The following is a 21,020-nucleotide window of genomic DNA, read 5'->3' on the forward strand; positions in this document are numbered from 1 at the left end:
TGAGCTAAGTGCCTAGGTGTTGCCTATAAAATCGCCTTAAAATAGAGAGAGAGAGAGAGATTTTTATGTGTGTTTTCCAGCATACGTTTTATGTGGGTGACTGTCCAAATTCCGAGACGGTCCGACAATTTGCTGCTAGTCTTGGAGTTACCGCTAATCAAACAATAATTCCCATAATGCTCGCGGCTGAGCATTATTACGTCCAATGAGGCATACGCTTTGTAGAACTGGATCGGACCAAGGTGCGTTTGCTTTCACATCTAAAGCGAACAGTACCAGGGTTCGTTTGGAAGTGAACTGAGACCAGCTGTTCAGGGAGGTCTCTGTCGGCTGATCTTGTTCACATGGAAGTGAGGTGGTTGCATTCACACCAACGCAAACGTACCGAACCAAGGGGACCAAACTCGTTTAGTGCGCACTAAGGCCCAATCCCGTTTCTTTGCTCACTGTCTCAACCCTACATCTCAACCCTAACCCTTACCCTCATAGCTCATGCTCATTGCTACCCCTAACCGATCCCCTACCAAATGGGACAACCCTACCCTATGGCGTCATCATGGCCTCCCCGTGCCCCCTAGCAGATAACCAGACCCCTGGTAATGTTACAAGAGACAGACTGGCTGCCATTGTCTCGGGCAACGAGCAAGACCCATTGTAAAGATGTTTAACCTGAAATGGTATTTATATTTTGCAATTGGCATGTTTAAATAAAGGATTTTTTTAATACTATTTGTCCCTCGTAATATACCTTTATTTTGAATGTCACTTAGCTACATTTTGATAAATATGTGGTATTAGGGTGCACTCACACTAGGCCATCTGGCTGTGGCCGTTGGCCGTTTTCACACCTAGCCGTGCTCAAATGCCCCCATTGTTCTCTGGCCTGCACTCACACTAGGCCATCTGGCCGTGGCCGTTGGCCGTTTTCACACCTAACCGTGCTCAAATGGCCCCATTGTTCTCTGGCCTGCACTCACACTAGGCCATCTGGCCGTGGCCGTTGGCCGTCGCAGCTGTGGCCTGTCCACGGAAGGCTCTTGTACATACATCATCACGTCGTAACACGTCATCACCAAGCGTCCGCTGCATGGACCATAATAAAGTCTGCCGCCAGTCAGAGTTTTAACAACAATGGACAACAACACAAAGAACACACCAACAGTTGAACCGCTTGACGCGATGTTTACCGTTTAATGGGAAAGAAGGCTCGTCGCCTTTATTATGTCCGTGGTCGTCGCATTGACCATTCGTCATTCAGCTCAGGTTGCGTAGCCGTGCGTGTGTCGCCTCATTAGCATCTGTACCGTAGCGGCCTGTGCCGTAGCAGCACACCTCTCCCAAGTGGCCAAATTGGCCCGGCCTGGCCAGACTGGCCACACTCACACTGGCAGATTTGAGCACGGTTAGGTGCTAAAACGGCCACGGCCAGATGGCCTAGTGTGAGTGCACCCTTAGATAATAAACGGTTAAGAACAAGAACACTTTAGAAGAAACACTTTATTTAAATATGAAACACTGAACCACACATCTAAAAATACACACACGCACACCTAAAAATACACGCACACACACACTCTCTCTCAGCTTTTGAGAGAATGGTGGAGAATCACATCTTCTCCACCATTCCGCCAACTTTGCCTCGCTCTCCTCATGCCTCGCCTGCTCCCTGGCACTCTCCTCTTGGAAGGTCTGGGGTGGTGGAAGAGGTGCCTGGGGTGGTGGAGCAGGAGGGAGAGGTGGGGGGGGCTGGTGGCAGTGGACTCAACGATGTCCTGAAAGAAAACGAATAAGAAGGAATTAGGAATTATATGCCAGAAATGGGTGATATGGCCATATGTTATGTACAATATATAATAGCTATGTACACAATATAGTACTGCCAAAAATTACATTGATTAACCATGTAATATTACTAATATAATATAATATATTAGTATATATATAATATTACTTATATAATATTACTAATATAATATAATATAATATATTAGTATAAAGCTTATTTTTAACCTGGAGTCACTAGAACATGGAAGATCTGGATATCATACGACATGATATCCAGCCCGGTCTGCAGCCCGGCCGAGAACCGGGGTCGGGCGGCCCGCGAAAGTCCGACGGCCGGGCGGCAGAGCCCGTGATCGGACTTTCGCGATCTTCCGAGAGTCCGCGGCCGGGCTTCGAAGCCCGCGGCCGGGCTGCAGAGTATAATAAATAAAATAATTAAGTTAATTACAGAGAAAACACTTACATTTGTGTTTTTCCAATCCTGTCGCATCTTTTTGCCCTCCATCTTGTCTAGGATATTTCTTGATTTTCCGTTTTCTCGCAAGGTATTGTGGGAGCAAGTCAGAACTGAAGCGCTTTGAGTGTGCCCATCGAAAATCTCAATTTTGAGGGGATGTTAGCCCTCCCCCTTACCCCTTAAGCTACCTTTAAACTGTATTGGGACATGGCTCCACGGCGCGTGAACGCGCAACAGCGAGGGTTAGGGCTGAGATTTTGAAGCGAGGCAAGTAATGGGATTCAACCTAAATGCTGTTGGTGTGAAAGCAGGAATAAACTGCTGAAATAGAGGTATCGTCATGTAATCCATTGATTTCAACAATGTAACTATTCTAAATACCAACTATTTTAATTGTAACTGTAACGGAATACAGTTAGCTATAATTTGTATTCTGAATACGGAACGCCGGTACATGTATTCCGTTTCTCCCCAACACTGCCAGGCTGACAATAGCTTTGCTCTTGTAAGTGTAAAAATATCAAAATAAAGCTTTTTATTCTTCATATGTATTGAAGATCTTTATTCATTCATTGCACTGCGGAGGAACTGACTGTCGTCTACTGAAAACCAGTTTATTGTTATTTTATTCCTATAGGCTAATCGATTTCAGTTGCGAAATCTGCGGATGTCGTTGCAAATTATTCTGAACAAATAAAAAAAAAATAACATTGATCATGGTAGGCCTAATAATGTAGCCAATCGCAATTATAATGCCTTCCATTATCCAATATGTATCCCTTCTCTGTAATGCACACATTCTCTTTAGTTATTAGTAATGATCTGAACTTGCGTAGCCAGGATTTTCAGATATTGACAGTACAGTAATTGTCCTAAAATTAAACAACACGTTTAATTTCATCACAGATCAGACGATTAATGGCAAATATTATTGATTACATTGATAAATAGATCCATATTCAACCCTGGGGGAATTTAAGGCACAACATGCATGCATGCATGGTTGAGAAGGGATCAGGGGAAAGGAACTTTGGCTTTGACTCCCTGAAGTCCATATTTAACCGCGACATGGAGGAGAATGGGATTGTTGATGATTGAGGACTCCTTGGAGCTCAGCTCCGGGGGCCGGCGAGTGTTGCTCCTCCGGCAACGGTGTCCGGGAGTCCGGGAGCTCCCGCAGCTGAGCTCCATGGGTGTCCGGGAGTCCGCAACGGCAACAATCCCTTTCTCCTCCAAATACTTGTCTAGTGGTTCTTGCATTCTTATATTCACTTTTTTGTGAATACTAAAGTGAATATTTAAAAATATATATATGTATACATATGATATAGCAGTGCTATATAGTAATTTGGGTAGGATAAAGGCTAGGAATACATGATGTTCAATGAATACTTAACTGAATTCACACGCATTAAAAACGAGTAATGTTATTACCTTATACCATCCACTATGTCTTAGCAACCACACTCGGTGGGAACCGGTGGAACCGGTATTGAAACCTGAGCAGGGTTTGCCGCCAGCGACGAAGGAACGTGTAAATAAGGCACTTCCTCAAACAGTACAATGGGGTGGTTTCCAAAGTAAAGTTGTGCTTGGCCTTGGGTCTGGAATGGGTGGCCGATTAGAATCTCCTCACCAGCTACGTCAGCAACGAGGAAATGCAGGCCCACCTGGCGGTTGTTGATCTGGACAGGAACGTGAGCCACCCCGAGTACGGCCACTAATTGAATAGGCCTGCCCTACAGCATTAGTGAAAACGTAATGCCTATAGCGTCCTTCTCAGTCTCAGTCCTGTTGCTTAAGGCTACGGACACTTTCCCACATATGCAATTTCTTAAAACATGACAAGCCTCACCCAGTTCACGGACCCTTGGTCTCAGTTCCATGACCACTGCAGCAGCAGGTTCTGAAGAAGAACCATGTGCATGCTCCATCTCCTCCACCAGGCGGCTGTAGTCTATGGCGACACATTAGTGCCAAAATTCACTAATGTGATAAAGATGCATTCGGGCGTATTATATTATTCCACACGCGTAGATATTAACTGCGAGCGCGCAAATGATCTCTGCGCGCGTGCAAATTACCTCTGCTCGCGCAAAACAGCCTCTCGCGTGCGCAAAACAGCCTCTCGCGCACGCAAATTACCTCTGCGCACGCAAAACAGCCTCTCGCGCGTAACAGCCTCTCGCGAATGATGTTCTGCTCTCGCGAGCGAATTTAGTTTTGGCACTATGGGGGAGGGAACCAAGGCAGGGCGGGCTTTCCTATGATTGGCCGTTTCTGAAGCGTGATATTTGATTGACAGCCCTCCTCCCATTCAATTCTGAATTGTACAGTAAATGGCTGAAACGATAGTTACGTATTGTAACTCCAGATTCTATGAGTATAGGCGCAGCCTTTTAAGTGTCGGCCTCAATGTCCTTTAAATAGCTGAAGAAAAGCTGTTTATTGGGAGCAGAACGTCCGCCGGCGCCCGACTATATATGCGAAATGCGGACGTCGTTGAGGCACGCCACACGCGGACGTAATTGAGGCCCACGCTGTTGGGGGTCGGGGATTACAAATCTTTCAGTGCTACGGCTCACGCCTAGGGATAACCCAATAGCGATAGCCTTAAAAGGCTGCGCCTATACTCATAGAATCTAAGTTACAATACGTAACTATCGTTTCAGCCATTTACTGTACAATTCAGAATTGAATGTGAGGAGGGCTGTCAATCAAATATCACGCTTCAGAAACGGCCAATCATAGGAAAGCCCGCCCTGCCTTGGTTCCCTCCCCCATAGTGCCAAAACTAAATTTGCGCGCGAGAGCAGAACATCATTCGTGAAAGGCTGTTACGCGCAAGAGGCTGTTTTGCGCGGGCAGAGGTAATTTGCGCGCGCGAGAGGCTGTTTTGCGCGCGCAGAGGTAATTTGCGCGCGTGCAGAGATCATTTGCGCGCTCGCAGTTAATATCTACGCGTGTGGAACAATATAATACGCCCAAATGCATCTTTTATCACATTAGTGAATTATGGCACTAATGTGTCGCCATAGTAGTCACACTGAGAAGACTGTGGGTTTCTGTGGATGCTTACCCCTGCTGTACCCACAAAGCAGAACTTTAACTGGACAGTCATAGTCTTTCCTGACCAGTGATTAGCCCGAGCACAGCTCTCGAACCGGTTTAGGAAATCTTTCCAGGGCGTGGTGCCATCATACTGACAAGTATGTAAGGTGGGGATTTTCTCTGAAATCATAGTTCCTCACTCTCAGCAGAAGGATGGTAGTGTGTACGTTGAGGCTGGCCCGTACGTAACCTGGGATCACATTTGGGGGGAGAGTCCTTTAACTGCCTGTCAACAAAGGGCGGAAACCACCACATATGGTTTCGCTTTGTTCACAGTGACACCCATTTATAATAAATCGAAACTTAAGACTCTTATTCTGTAGGCCTAACATTACCCTACATGGACATGTATGTTGCCAATGACATGACACTATTTGAGAAGGAGCAGTCTTCCAAACGTGGTGAATATAGTGAGCTTGGTAGGTATGCCTTAAAAACTGGTTTACCAGGAGATATCAAAATCATCACCAACCATGTATCTAAACGCAAACTTTAGCCTATATCTGAAATGATTCCGACGCCCATGATAATATCCACACGGAGTTACAATCTGAAAGTTGTTCATCATGACAAAAGGTGTATGCGTACCAAGTTTCATGCATATTACGCTTTCCTAGTGTTATTTTAAAAAGTATAATGAGAAAAGTAAAGGAGGTTTAGTAGGCTATGTTAGGTCGTGTGCTTTGGTCATCGCCAGCCAATCACAGCGTGATTATTGGTAGTGTGGGCGGATCTTTACATAATGAGTGGGCGGGAATCATAATTACCCAGCGATGACTTGTATAAAAAGAACCTGGCCTCAAACATAATTCACCTCTCAGAATCCCTTGACACGGTGCTGCTAGAAGTCAACGGACATTGTGATGTCTAGCAGCGTCTGACCCTTCAATCACGTGAGTTTAAAAAATATTGAAAAGATAGCCGCTTGTATGATGAAGGAAGAACGAAATACAGAATATATTGAAAGCTGGCCAATGCTTTGCACCAGCTATGCATTAGTTCAAACTTGATATGTAAATTGAAAAAATATTTTTATAATTAGGCCTACCTTTTTTGTTGTTATAGAATCAAGCAATATGAAAGTCGTATAGCATAGCCTTAGTATGAAGGATTAAAGTATGAAGATTATTATTAAGTTTGACAATAAAAAATAAAAGTTCCTCACCTTTGGTGAATGCAAATTTGACCACCAGAAAACCATGCTAATAGGCAATATTTATGTGGGACTGATTCTGTGTGTGAGTATATCTGTGATTTTGTATTTTGTCGTATTTTGATCACTTTAGTTTCATTTTCTGTCGGAAAAGGGGTGAAGTTGGAATTGACAACATGAACGAGGAGGTATAGTAACCAACCTATTCATTTTCGATAGTCTACCTACATTGCCTTTTTAGATATATATATATATATATTGTAGCGGGCCAGTGGGTGTGGGGTTTCCACGCTACCAAGTTGAATATTGACAGAGTAAACAATTGTCACCAGGGTGGGGAAAAGGGTTAGACCAGAGACTGTAGTCCGTGTCCAGGGGTCATCACCGGGAGGATCCTCATTCACAGCGGTCGGTACACAAGCAATCCATAAAGTACCAATCTTACCCTCTTGGCCGTACAATGTTCACAAAAGCTCACGCAGATACTCTCTGTAATTGGCCTCAGCTTCCAGGCGATCACACAGATCCAGCCTGCTTGCGAGCCCTAGCCCTAACTCGGGATTGTGGTAGCCTGCCCCTTAGCCTTTCTTTTCTTACACGACTGTTTGCTCGCCCTCTTAAGCCCAAGCATCCCCAGGCTTGCCTCGTTAGAGGGAGTAAGTCCATATATGGCTTGGGGTTGGAGCCAGGAGGTTGCCAGACCTACCACTCCCCTAACTCCTCCCTGGCTTCTGCCTAAATATATACACACTTTAACATTGAAATTATATATTCTAGAAACAAACTGTTGCACGTCATCTACCAGCCATCAAACTGCACAGCTGTATTTATATTTATTTACATAAAGTTTGTGAACCTGTCAGTGAGTTGATAATATATAGCCTAATTTAAATATCAAATGGTCAGGTCAGACGGACATCACGTCAGGACGCGTTCCATCTTCGACCAACTCAAATTTAGCCGTATGTTAAATTAACATAGATGATGGGCGTAACCTATTTAGGCCAGTGATTCTTAAACTACGGGTCGCGACCCCAAATGGGGTCCCCAAAAACTTCCGTGGGGTCGCCATTTTCTGTATTACGTCTGAAATTATTATTATGCCAGGTGAAACAAAGGAAAATTATATTGTGGAAAAAAAATGCCTTTTTCTTATTTACACGCAGTTAAGAGAAGAGAACATATATTTTTGTCTTTCAACGAGATCTGGTTCAGCCTATGGGCTACTCCGCTGATAGAAACAATGTAACTATCTGCTCCCACTATCCACCTAAAGGCCTGATTCCAATGGACGTTGATCTCACGTGAATAGGGCTGGCTCGCAAGGCAGCATTGCGCTGCCCTAACGTGCCCGGTGGAAATGCAAGCAGGGCAGAGTCGCAGCCGTTCCGTGCCGCAGCCTTTAGCTTTGTGCAGAACAAGCTAATTTGTACTTGCATGTAGAAGCCGCGGGTCATCATTCTAAATATCCCCATATGACACCTGAGGCCACCGCCACATGTCTTCCCACTCGGTGGAGTTCATTAACCTCGGGTGGCGAAGTACAATCCCTCCATCCGAACTTTTGACATGTTTTATGTCTCTATCCACGTTAGCCTCTCCATCTTAATTCGCCGGGTATTTCAATGTAGCTATCTAGCCGTAGCTAGCCGACCGGAAGTTTCAACACAAAGCGTAAGACAATAACATTTAAAAAGGGGCGTGTCGGAATAAGGTGGATATGCAAACTCAACTTGTTCCCGCTATTATAAGTAAAACAAAATTAAAAGACATAGGTAGCCTACTAGCCAAAATTGAGTGGTGGCTGCTTAAAAAATCGAACAAAAGCTTGGAAGTGCCAGCTACCAGTGCGTCTAATCCTCCGCGATCCTCAGATGGGACAAGTCTACAGGCCGGTGAGAATAAAAAGGAACAAACGAGGCGTCTGCATTATCAGAAAGAATTTCTGAAATATGGATTCACTTGCCAAGTAAAAGATAACCTCGACCACTCACAATGTGTGATTTGCGGCGATGTTCTGGCGAATGAGAGCTTAAAACCTGTCAAAATGAAACGACATCTGGAAACCCGCCATCCCGAGGACGCTACGAAACCAATTACCGTATTTTCCGCACTATAAGGCGCACCGGAGTATAAGCCGCAGCAGCTAAATTGAATGATGTGTACATCTATAAGCCACACTGGACTATAAGCCACAGGTGTTTTAATGTTTAATTACCATTAAGGTACGGCCACACCAACCGCGTTACTTGCGTTTGGGGCGTCGAAAATCGGTATTTTTGCATAGGGAACCACTGGTATAGGTGCTTCAACGCGTGTAACGCGTTGAAGCGTTGCGTTAGGGGCGTTAGACGCGGCGGACGCACGTAATTACGCACGTAAACGCCCGGAGTTCAAAAATGTAACTTTCAACGCTCCAACGCGTGATGCTTAGCCGCGATAGCCAATCAGCGTGGAGCTTGACCCGACTTCACTGGCAGAGAGTAGTGACGCTTGCACAGAAGCATACGGGCGACATCTTTCTTTATTCTGGGTAGAAATAGTAACATAGTTAAATGCGTTTATGTAAACATTTTTAGCGAGAAATGTGCATTTTACTTTCATGTTCGCTCGGTGAATGTGAAGGATGTTTGGTTTGATGGTTATGACGAAGAGAACGCTCCATTCACTTGCATGGACAGCGTCTCTGGTTGCTAAGCAACCTCAACGTCTTGGCGGACTATATCTCTGCTGATCAACACTACGAATGCTGGAAACACACCAGACACACCATGTGAAGTTATTTAACCCCATTATTGTTATTTATATCCGAGATTATTTAATCTAACCCGATCTAAACTCTATCATGCACCCAAACACGGCGGCATTTGGGTTCCCTACCTCAGACTCCTAAATCCAGCGCAGCCACAGGCGCGTTAGGCGCGTTGAACCATTTTTGTGACACACAATGATCAAGCGTCAAGTTAGGCACGTTACGCGCGTCATCCAACGCGAGTAACGCGTTTGGTGTGGCCGTAGCATTAGGGCTGGCCCGAATGCCATTTTTCATTTTTCAGTATTCGAATACTCGTTCCAGAAAAAAACACCATCAAAAATATTAATAATCCCTATATACTCCCTGGAACCGATTTTGACAGTATCTGCATATTTTGTTAAAGATTTAATAGCTTTTGAACGTTAATTAGTAGGCCTAAGTAGGTTGAAGTTCCTTAGCTTCCATACGGGAACTTTTCAATTCATCCTGGAACGTGCATATTTTCAGGGAATTTGTACAATAAATCCATAACAAATACAGAATATTGATTGTCTTATGTTTCCATATTATATCCATTATATTGACCGGGTATTCCCAAGACGCTCACGCTCTGCAGCAAGCCAGTCACAGTTGATTGGCTCGGCGCAGCGAACGTAAACAAACAACTAAGCTACGGTTAGCATTTTGCTAAGTATTACTTTTCCTCCCAAGATGCCATTTGTATACCATCGATACTAGTAGTAATCTTTTTTGTTACAGGGTCTCTAATCTTGTGGATTGTATTTTCCGCTTTTTTCTAAACCTCCAAGCTAACACTTTTGTCGCTTTAGGGCCTGACTCGTAGTATCTTTGCTTGATGAATCTAAGATTTTTCTAAACTTCCTCACTTAATATTTTATCTATTTCTTGCTTTAAATTTCTGATCTTAGTTATGATACTGACCTCTTTATTGACAATTTGCGTTCGCTCTAAATCTATTAATTCTTCCTGCAGTTTTGATAATTCTCCAACCTTTTTCAACATTGATGTCCTGGCTATGATTTTCCCCCTGAGAACGGCTTTAGCTGCATCCCATAAAATACTAGGATTCACATCTCCGGTATCACTACCTGTAAATATGAGTTTAAATAAGACACTATTGAATTCCTAAAAGCAGGGTCGTTCAACGTACCGGTGTTGTGTCTCCACAGTGTTTTGCGCTGTCTACTGTCTAAATGTAATGTCAGATAAATTCCAGAGTGGTCCGAGAGGTCTCTCATGCCCGTTCTACAATCCCTTACTCTATGTAAATCCCCACCATACATGAATCAATAGTTGATTCTAGAGTGAACTGAGTGTCGCGCAGAATAAAAAGTGTAGCCTGGGACTGATCGATGCACAAACCGCCATGCAACATTCAGTCCAAGGTCTTTTAGTACTTTATTTATATATTTCTCAGTAGCGTTACTTTGCCTCTTTCTATTCGTTGTATCTAGTAGGGGTTTAAGTAGCATGTTAAAGTCTCCGGCACATATTAGAGTCCCATATGTTTCAGAGGCTATCAAATCAAACACCTTTCTGAAAAAGGATTTATCACACATATACATTAAAGAGAGTCACCTCTTTTTGATATATTTTTCCTTTAATGAGAATTAATCAACCATCTTTATCACTTATTTGGGATATATATTCGAATCTAGTCGAATTTGAAATTAGTACGGCAACTCCCCTCCGTTTTCCATTTTTAAATGATGAGTAAAAAGAGTTCCTAATAGGCGAGGCCTATCCTAAAGCCCATTTTTTTTAAGTTTTTCATGTTCACGGTCAGAAAAGTGAGTTTCTTGCCAAAATGCTATTTTTACCTTCTCCTTTTTTAATTTAGTTATCATTTTACTTATTTTGATCTGATTAATCAGCCCATTTACATTCAATGACAGTATGTTATAGTGTTGGTAATGCATTATGTGTACTCCTAACCTGAAAACACAAAAAAGGAAATAAAGTAGAACAAGAGAACTAGAGAACTAGAACTATAAAACAGAAAATCAAACTGAGATTCCAACAAACAAGGTGACATGTCGCCTCGACAGTTAGGGGAGCAGGCCACAAGATGGTAGATCTTCCTCTGGTATCGGTCCTTGTCTCTGCCGCGGCGGGTCTCTGTTCTTTCCCACGGGAGGAGCTGGGCCAGTGTTTCCCCCGAAACACCTGCAATCTTGGTCCCGCGAGTAACTTCACCCACGCTAAATCTCCGCTTGCGCAGATCCTCCGCAATATGCGTCGCAGTGTTGTACATGACAGTGCCCGTTGCAAGGAAGAGGCGCATCCTGGTTCGTGGTGTCTGGAAGCGTGTTCTCTGCTCCTTCAGCGCCTTCTTCACGGGTGTAGAAATAGAATAGAATAGAATAATCTTTATTGTCATTGTACAAGACAACAACATTTTGTATGGAGCAGCAGTTCTATAAATAACATACATTCCTCACGGGTGTAAATTCTTTCCGCTTGTTTTGCACATCCGTCTCGTAATCATATTCAAAAAATACTTGTTTGTTTTGGACACGCAGTTCCTTTTACCAAGCTGTATAGAGAACCTTCTCCTTCACTGAAAACCGGAGGAACCGGACCACTATCGAGCGTGGAGGGGCACTTGCAGGCGGTTTTGGTGCCAGAGTGCGATGAGCGCGCTCTATACCCAGGTCACGGCCCCTATCCAAGGGCAGACTGTCTCCGAGTTCAGTCTTAACCAGGTTATCAATGAAGGTTACAGCGGATGTACCCTCGGCGTCCTCCGGGACGCCATATATCCTAACGTTGTTGCACCTGGAGCAACCCTCCAAATCAGACACTTTATCCCACAGAGCTCGTTGATCGCGAAGCAGTTGGTTGAGGGCGTCCTTCACTCCAATGTCCCATCTTTCCATATCGGCCATGTTTTCCTCCATCTCATCAATGCGTTTCACTGCGTCCTCAATCTGACCCGCCGTGTCATGCATTTTCCGGTCAATTTCTGTGGAAAATTCCTCCATTAGCTTTTTAATGTCCTCCCGAAAACTGGCATGAAAGTCGGAGAGGTCTTTTTTCAATTCGGCTCAGAACGCTGCCCTCCCCGCGGTCATAACTTCGCTCACGGCTACACGAATTAGGTCCAAAGTATCGCCTTCTCCAGGGCCGCCATCTTGACCTGCTAATGTTTCGTTAGCCAAATCTTCTTTATGAATTTGCCGATCGGCGTTGTACCGTAACCCATATCCGCCTTTCTTGCTTTTATCTCCATCCATTCTTATTCAGTTTTTATCTATTTGAATGAGCAAAAACGCTTGAATTAGGGGGGATTTAAAGGCTGGTACCGGAGCTCTGTTTCTAAGCTGTCATGCTGGGTCGCGCGCCACCGGAAGTCCAGAGTCAGCTATTATTTTAATGTTTATATGCCACACAAAGTTATTGTACTGAATGGATTATTTTTGTTCGCTCTTGTTTGAACTGAAGGACCTCCCCGATGCTTCTGAATCACTTTCTGAGGCATCAGGCCATTCCAGTAGAGAACATCAACCCAATGATCTTCTTAACGGTAAGGTGAAAAGCGCATAATATGCTATGATTCTGTCAAGTATATAGACACAAGCTTACTTTTACGTTTTTTTTACTGATGACACATGCTCCTTCCATCGACAGAGTAAACCTTTAGTATCATAAGGATTGATGATAGTAAACATATCAAAGAAGCATCTATAGGCCTGTCATTCTGCAGCACGAGTAAACATGCTTCATAACATTAGATCAATCCCCCTCTTAAAATGAAACACTGATGCAACCAGAAGATAGCATGCCGTTTGTTTGTTCTAAATATTCTACCGAGGCTTAAAGTAAGGCTAAAAAATAATTTATTTTCCCACCACCGCCACTCGCCGGTAAATTAGGGATTGATCATGCGCCCCAAGGGGCGGTTCGGCGGAAGGAGGAGGCGTGTTCTGGCGCAAACGGTATTTTGCCGTTTCTGAATACCATTGCGCTACTGACCAGGAAATACCTGGTTTAAAGTCAGTGGCGCGTTGTTCAGATGCTATTTTAAGGGCGCATGCATACATGCGCATGCGATGCATACGGATTGCTTGTGCACCTCGCGCATACACTTTGCTTCTCCCATCTACCTAGCCGCACATTCTTGGTAAATTATTTGGGAAAGAACAGCTGATACAGCGGTAATAAGTTGTACTTTTAAATCAATGCATCTGCAAACACCGTACAGCAAACACATATTTTCTTGACAGAGACAACGTGTAGGCCTACATAACTTTTAGGATTGATGAGTATTTGATCGTGAAAAACATTGTTTTACCGCCAGTGAGTGTTAAAAAGAATGAATGAATGCGGGCGCGCGTGTGTGCTCTGTTTAAACACACGCAAACTAAACACGTAACGCATAATACAATCAATGGCAATGACTATTACCGCGGGGACACATGTATATTAGGATAGCATACAATACTGATAAGAAACAATGTTTATAATGTATTGCGTATATCATTAAATAGAACCACAGTTACCGCATATCATATGTTATATCATATACGTTTTCTTTGCCGAAATTTATTTGAGGGCTCAGTATTTCTGAAGTTGTGGAAGAAAACCCCTTATTCCATGTGTGAATTAGGCCATATTATTTGGCAATAAACTGAGCCATTTGCAGTTTGAAATTCATGTGCATCTGTCTCATCGGAGACTGCAGACGCGCTGTCAAAATATCAACTCGTCCGATTCAAATGCGCTCATGGCTCTTAAAGGGGATGGGAGCTGGCACTCTCATTGGTTTGTTGGACGTTACGCCCAAACCACACCTACGGGTAACTAGGCTGCTTCAGACCAACCCTTTTGACACTTGCGCCGCGACGCAAGTGTCATTTATCCGCCTGTAAAATAGCGATAGCGCCGTAGAACCGCCCACAAAGCTACTTGCGCTTTGCGCTTCCCACTTGCATTTCAGACCGTTAAAATAGGGCCCACAGACTATCCAGATCACAGATTCCTGCAAAGTAGACATCGGGGACCTTTGGCCTGGGACGCAATACACTTTCGGTATCATTAGGATTACTGACGGAAGACATAGCAATTCAGCATCTGTATCGGTCTGCACTGGTAAACATGCTTCATAACATGAGATCAATCCCCAAAAATCGTCCTCTTCAAGTTAAACACAGATACAACAAGTAGGTAGCATGCTACATGAATGTTTGTTTGTTTTCAATCTTTTACAGAGGCCATTCCTCCAGGAAATGTCGAAGTTTCCCATGTCAGCAGTAGTAAGGTGTCTCTTACATGGGAAACACAGTCTGCTGGTGAGGTGGGGGGCTACGTTGTAACCAGTTTCTGTGATTCAGAGGCACACCGAGAGCAGACAACAGATTCAAACAGTGTGAAATTCTCTGATCTGAAGCCAGGGCTCAAGTATGACTTCCAAATTAAAACACAGCTGAAAAGCGGAGGACTCAGCCAGCCTGCCTTGACATCTGCCCACACAGGTGAGTTATTCTAATAAGCTTCTAAAACCTTTTGAAACAAGTTTCATACTACTCTTTTTGCTTATCGTTATCAGACTCTCCCCTCTCCTATAAGCTACTATTCTATCCCTTCCTACTGGTAATATAAGATTTCTAGACACATTAGTACTATTACTAGAGGCCTCAATGAACAAAATTCATAATGATAAATTAACAAAAATAAACCATATCAAATTACCTTAAATGACGAACCGGATATTGATGACATGATGCCCTCACAAAGTCCACCAAAATAACAAGCAAGATGTTCAAAGATGTTCACTTGCATTTAGAAATGTGAAATTAACCGACAATAATGGTTGATCAGAACTATTATATCCACAGAAACTAAACTGGAGGATTTTCTCAGAAATCTTGGCTTAAAAGAGATCTACAAGGAGAAGCTCTCATTAAGCAGTGTGCTACAGATTGACAAGAAGGCCGTCACAGAAGAAGCGGCTAAATGTCTTTCAGACCTCCCTTGGTGCTTTCTCAAGAGGTTAATGATGGTCAATGGGACTGCTAGAAATGTGAAATGTTCTGCAGGCAGTGAGTCACAGCAGGATCTTCCTTGTGGGAATGTCGGTTTAGATCTTTACACCATTTTGGGCCCTAAAAAGTCAGGTGAATTTGTGAACCCATTAGACATTATCACTGCTCTCTTTCTGTGCTCAAATGGCCTCCTTCAGCAGGAAATGGCAGTCAAAATGTCCATGTGTCAGTTTGGGTTGCCTCTACTGCTCCCTGATTGTGGCACGCAGAAGCACACGCTCATGCTTTGGGCTTTGAGAGGCATTGTTAAAAAATACAGAACTCAGGCACTCTCGGGCACCAAAAGCTTTATTGAAAAATCAATTGTTGTCCCTGAAATTCCGATGGTGTCCTTTGTGAGACTGGGTGAAGGTTCTTTATCGAAGTCAGAGATTCTGAATACACTCCTGAGCAATCCCCAACAGTACCACAACACTTTTGTTCACCATACCATGGAATGTGGTAATGTTCCAAGGGAAATTGCAGATGGACTTGTGGAAACTAGTTGGTATTTTCCCTGTGGTGGCCAAAACATCGATATTTTCAATGAACCAGTAGCTGTAGCTAATCTCAGAGGAGACATTTCTCTCTGTGAATTGCAATATTCCTTTTTATGCAAAACGTCTGCGGCAGTTTTTGTGTTTCTTGACAATTTTGACAACCAATATGAACTACTCAAAAAACAACACGAAACAGAGATTTTCTTGATAGTCAATGTGGATAACAAGAATTTCAACTCCGAAAGGTTCACGAAGGTACTGAAAGAATTAAGATTGCCACAGACCAACATCGTTTGTAAGAGAAAGGAAGTCAACAATGCTGACTTTGCAAAAGCCCTACAAGATATTGTAACAAATATTGTTAAAAACACAGAGAAAAAAAACAGCATAGCGCAAATGGCTGACATTGCTACTGAGCTTGGAATAATGGTTGATGAGAACGCCTCAGACTGTCGGAAAGCTGAGAAAAATGCAGAAGCTATCACCTCAAAAATAACAGACACTGCACAGTACAAAGAGAAAGAACTTCCTCGGCAGGGATCAATATGGAAAGAATTGACCCAATTAGAGAAGGAGGAATGTCGGCTTCGAAAAGTTGGGGATAAAGACATAGAAAAATACAAATTTGGCCTACACCAGCAGAAAGCAAAACTCCGGGAACAGCAGAGGGATATGGACATTTCAAATGATGTGATCAGCTTCATGAAAGCAATCTCATGTCCAGCTGTTGAACAGGCTTATTTTTTAAAATGGATGCAAATTAAAATTGACAACTTGTCCCGGGAACATTTATCAAACCTCAGAGCAGAGTATAAACACAAAAGTAAGAATTCAAGCAAAGAAGAACTTAAAGTCATTGATCAACAACTATCTAGAAGCTATTTAGGCATTGAAAACTACTTTCGAGAAATTGGTCAAATATATGAATCTACAGTCTCCCTTCCTGAATCAGATTTGTTTCGTCAACAATTCATGCATTTGCCCAAGTTGTGTGCCCAATTACTCATGAATGGATTTCCACTGGAGCTTGTGGACGGAGAAGCATCAGGCATTCCTTTGGCATGGGTGAAGGACGTATTTTCTGAGCTGAGAAAAATGGTGGATCCAGAGAGCAAGATAAGAGTTGTCACAGTTATTGGTATTCAGAAGACAGGAAAGTCCACTCTTCTCAACACCATGTTTGGAGTGCATTTTTCAGTCAGCAGTGGCCGATGCACGAGAGGGTCTTTCATGTTGCTCATCAGAGTGAACAAAGAGTACTCAAAAGAAATTAACTGTGATTTTCTGATCATCATTGACACCGAAGGCCTGAAATCGCTAGAGCTAGCACAATTAGAAGATAGTTATGAGCACGACAATGAGCTTGCAACTATTGTTGTGGGGTTAAGTGACATCACATTAGTAAACATTGCAATGGACAACATGACAGACATGAAAGACGTCCTACAAATTGTAGTACATGCCTTTCTCAGGATGAAAGAAGTTGGCAAAAAACCAAAATGTCTGTTTGTTCATCAGAACGTATCGGATGTGTCAGCTCATGACAATAACTTAAGGGACAGAACCGTGCTGTTACAACAGTTGAACGAGATGACACAGGCAGCTGCCAAAGTTGAGAACAAAGAGGAAAACAAAAGCTTCAAGGAAGTAATGGAATATGATCCAGACACTGGCAACAAGTACATTCCTGGACTATGGCATGGAAACCCACCAATGGCACCAGTAAATTCAGGTTACAGTGAAGCAGTTTATGAACTGAAAACAAACATTATCCAAATGTTGAAAGATTGCAAGTCATCTGCTTACAACTTGGATCAATTTATGAATAGGACAGCAAGCCTATGGAAAGCCATAAAACATGAAGATGTCATATTCAGCTTTAGAAATAGCCTGGTGGCTGATGCTTACATGAAAATATGCACAGAATTCAACAAGTGGGAATGGGAATTCAAAATGCACATGTACTCATTGGAAACAAGTGCAAAAGCACAGATTTCAAATTTTGGAACAAGTGCTGGCATATCTGAGTCATCTAACATCAGAGAACTTGTCACGGAATTGAATACTGAAGCCTGCTCAGAGCTGATAAAATGGGAAGACAAACTTATTAACAAACTAGAACTATATTTCGAAACAGATGGTCAGGTCCACCTAGTCGAGAGATACAGAGAAGACTTCATACAAAGTGCAAAAATCCTAAGAAACAAATCGGAAAGGTCCTTTAAGTCGGAAGTACATATAGCGGCTGAAAATAAAGAGGCAATGGCAAAAGTTGAGGAAGTAAAGAAAAGCACCACAAAACGTTTGGAGGGAGAAGTGCTTAGACTGCTAGAGGAAAGCCTTAAAAGTAAAATCATCCAATCGGATGAAGAGCTGAGAAATTATTTTGACCAGATTTGGGAGAAAGCTACAGAACCTCTCCGTGACAAAGTAATGCCCAAAATCAATGTCTATAGTAGGGTTCATTTTCAACTGAGAAATAATGTACTCCAAATGGGTATTCATGCAAATCAGATAGTTAACGTATCACTTAAAGATCATGGACATGGGGATTTCGAAGCAAAATGTGGCAGGTGGTTAAAGGTGGTTAAATTGACAGAATTCAAACAGAGTTATAGAGCAGAGTTACAAGCAAAAGCTGACGAAATTATAGCAAGTTGCAAAAGACTTGTATCTGTTCAAAGGCAGGAGAAAACAGATTACCATGACAATTACATTCAGGAGATTTTGCAGATCATTGATGCGAAACTCAATCTAGAAAGAGACGCACAATATGTACTGAGTTTAAAATTACACATTTGTGGTTATGCAGCCAGAATCTTTGAAGAAATGCACCAGGATTTCATAACAGAAAATTACCCAATCGAGTGCGTCAATCGAGACAACGATCTTTTTTTTGATGATTTTAAAGACCTGTATCACTTGGAGCAGGATGAAAAGAAAGCTGAGGAATTTGCTAATCGTTGCCTCCAGCCTGCAGTGGAGACCTACATTAGAGTTTCCTTGGTTCCAGATGTTGTTGATGAAATGGTGTGTGGCAATGATCCATTTATTTTTAGCTCGCGCATGTCTTTCCAATATTCTGTCTTAAAAGATTTGCTTTCAAAAGACAAGTTTTGCCATTTCATAGAGTTCACCAGTTCATATGAGAAATTCATAAGGGAATGGATTCAGGAGCAAATTGAGAAACGCTTTTCAGATGGGACTAAACTTTTGGAGTTGGAGGATAAATATCTAAAACAATGTATCAGATGTATTGACAATGCTATTCAAAAGGCCCAAGTGAACAAAGAAGCGACCCAAAAAGAGTTTGTTCAAGATATTTGCAAGGAACTTGGTGATAAATTGGTAATCTCCCAGGATGCTCTCAGCGCTTGCATGGTGCTTTTGAAAGAAGCCACAGCAGAAAAGTTTGCAGACTTTCTTAAAAAATCTGTGAAGGAAATGGAACAAGCTCTGCAGAAAAAACAAAAACAAACTAAATTCAAAGCGAAACTAGACGGACTCGGGTCAAAGCCACTAGATAAGCTTACAGCTAAGTTAGTTGGATGTGGTAAACAGTGCCCATTCTGCAAGGCACCATGTGAGGCAGGGGCAGGGGCTCACAAGGATCATCATGTTGAAATGCATCGGCCAGAGGGGTTAGGAGGATACAAATCTGCCTCAATGAAACTTATTACTTCTATTTGCACATCCTCTGTCTCTACTGACATGAGATTCAGTAATAGAGATACTAAGGGGGAGTGGCATCCTTACAAGGAATTCAAAACAATTTACAAGGATTGGGAAATTAGTGCAGATAAAAGCTATACAACATCTGATTATTGGAAATATGTGATGGTCAAGTTCAACAAGGACTTTGCTGAATTTTATGATGCAGAGCCTGCAAATATTCCCACTGAATGGAGAACAATTAGCAAGGAAGATGCTGATAAAAGCCTTAAAAAGGCATTTGGTGTCATATAGGACTTTTGGAGAAGATGAGAGTTAGATATTTTTCTCTGACCATGAGGAAGCGCAGCTTATTTTTGACTAATATATATTTGATCTAATGGGAGCATTATGTAAATCACCACAATTTATCATGCGATATGTTATGGTGAAGAAGTTATCCTATTACATATGTGAGGCAGGAAAGGCCGAACTGAGGAGATCTAAGTAGTGACACAAGGATGTGTGTCTTTAATTGTAGTTCACACCAGTTGATAACAAACTCAGCTCTGAACTTAACTTGCCTCTTTCATTTTGCGGTTTGTTGTTGAAGTAATGTCCAATGGAACTTTTAAAAGTTTGAGCCTGATGCTTAACATTTTTGTTTGTTGATTTGACATTTGATTTTAACGTAATATGCAAAGCAAAAAGGCTGCATTTAATTTGTTTAATTGCTTCGCCTTACTTTTCTCTTGAAAAATATTATTTGTGTCCATATTTATGCTTAGGTTTAAATGGTGTATTTTTTTTTTTTATTCCTCTTTCATTCAATGTTCACTTTGATTTCTTTATAAAATGTGTTCATGTGGCTTTGTTGGATAATCTCTCAGGCATTGGTATTCAGAAATTAGTAGACAATATCTCTTGCATTACTCAGGTGTTTTTTCATTTTGATATTGTTACAGCATCCCGACATTTTTAAAATATAATTTTTAATTGCTTGTTTGATTGAGCCAGTTGAGAAATACCTGTCCAAATTAATTAAGCTGGTGTGTGTGATTTTATGGCAAGTTTGACTCAGAAAAGTGTCTATGAATGTTTTTATTGTATTTTCTGATCAGAAGCAGAGCAAACACTTTGCACTTACTTCTAAAGTTAACCAAAATATCATGTTTTCATCGATTTACTTCTTTACCTTTTTTCAAGTGGAACTGAATAAAATAATTTCCCATGAAGGATTGACTTGTGGATGGGCGTGATTTATGTTTCAGAAACGTTCTAGTTCAGATACTTTACATTATTCAGGTTAAAACATTCTAATGCTTTTGTGTAAGCACTTTAATTGTGAAAAATGTCCAACCAACAACAAAGCTGAAGCAGACATTTGTAGAGAGGCTGTTAAACTTTTATGTTGGCATTCACAGTTACATATATTATTTAACTATTTGACTAAAATTGTATAGACTAAACAAAAATTTAACAAGGTCCAGTTACTAAAAATTCCTTCCAAGAAAGGTCCAAACATCTAACCTACCACGTCCGAATAGCCTAGTTTTGTCAAATA

At 42.1% G+C, this 21,020-nt stretch overlaps 1 protein-coding gene across 3 annotated transcripts; it reads left to right on the forward strand.

The window, feature by feature from the left end:
• The first annotated feature begins 6,179 nt into the window (after nucleotides 1–6,179).
• Nucleotides 6,180–20,662, forward strand: LOC130370316 (interferon-induced very large GTPase 1-like). 3 transcript variants are annotated; one of them, XM_056576045.1, is made up of 5 exons: nucleotides 6,180–6,246; nucleotides 6,640–6,694; nucleotides 12,727–12,808; nucleotides 14,493–14,756; nucleotides 15,120–20,662. In XM_056576045.1, exons 2-5 carry the CDS (start codon nucleotides 6,683–6,685, stop codon nucleotides 19,769–19,771), a joined length of 5,010 nt encoding a protein of 1,669 aa, XP_056432020.1. In that variant the 5' UTR covers nucleotides 6,180–6,246; nucleotides 6,640–6,682; the 3' UTR covers nucleotides 19,772–20,662. The 3 variants fall into 3 exon arrangements, with proteins under 3 accessions (XP_056432020.1, XP_056432022.1, XP_056432021.1); XM_056576047.1 differs by lacking the exon at nucleotides 15,120–20,662 and having other exon boundaries at nucleotides 14,493–14,838; XM_056576046.1 differs by lacking the exon at nucleotides 6,180–6,246 and having other exon boundaries at nucleotides 6,316–6,694.
• The last annotated feature ends 358 nt before the right edge of the window (nucleotides 20,663–21,020 follow it).

The sequence above is a fragment of the Gadus chalcogrammus genome, chromosome 17, assembly GCF_026213295.1.
Source record: "Gadus chalcogrammus isolate NIFS_2021 chromosome 17, NIFS_Gcha_1.0, whole genome shotgun sequence".
Classification (NCBI taxonomy): domain Eukaryota; kingdom Metazoa; phylum Chordata; class Actinopteri; order Gadiformes; family Gadidae; genus Gadus; species Gadus chalcogrammus.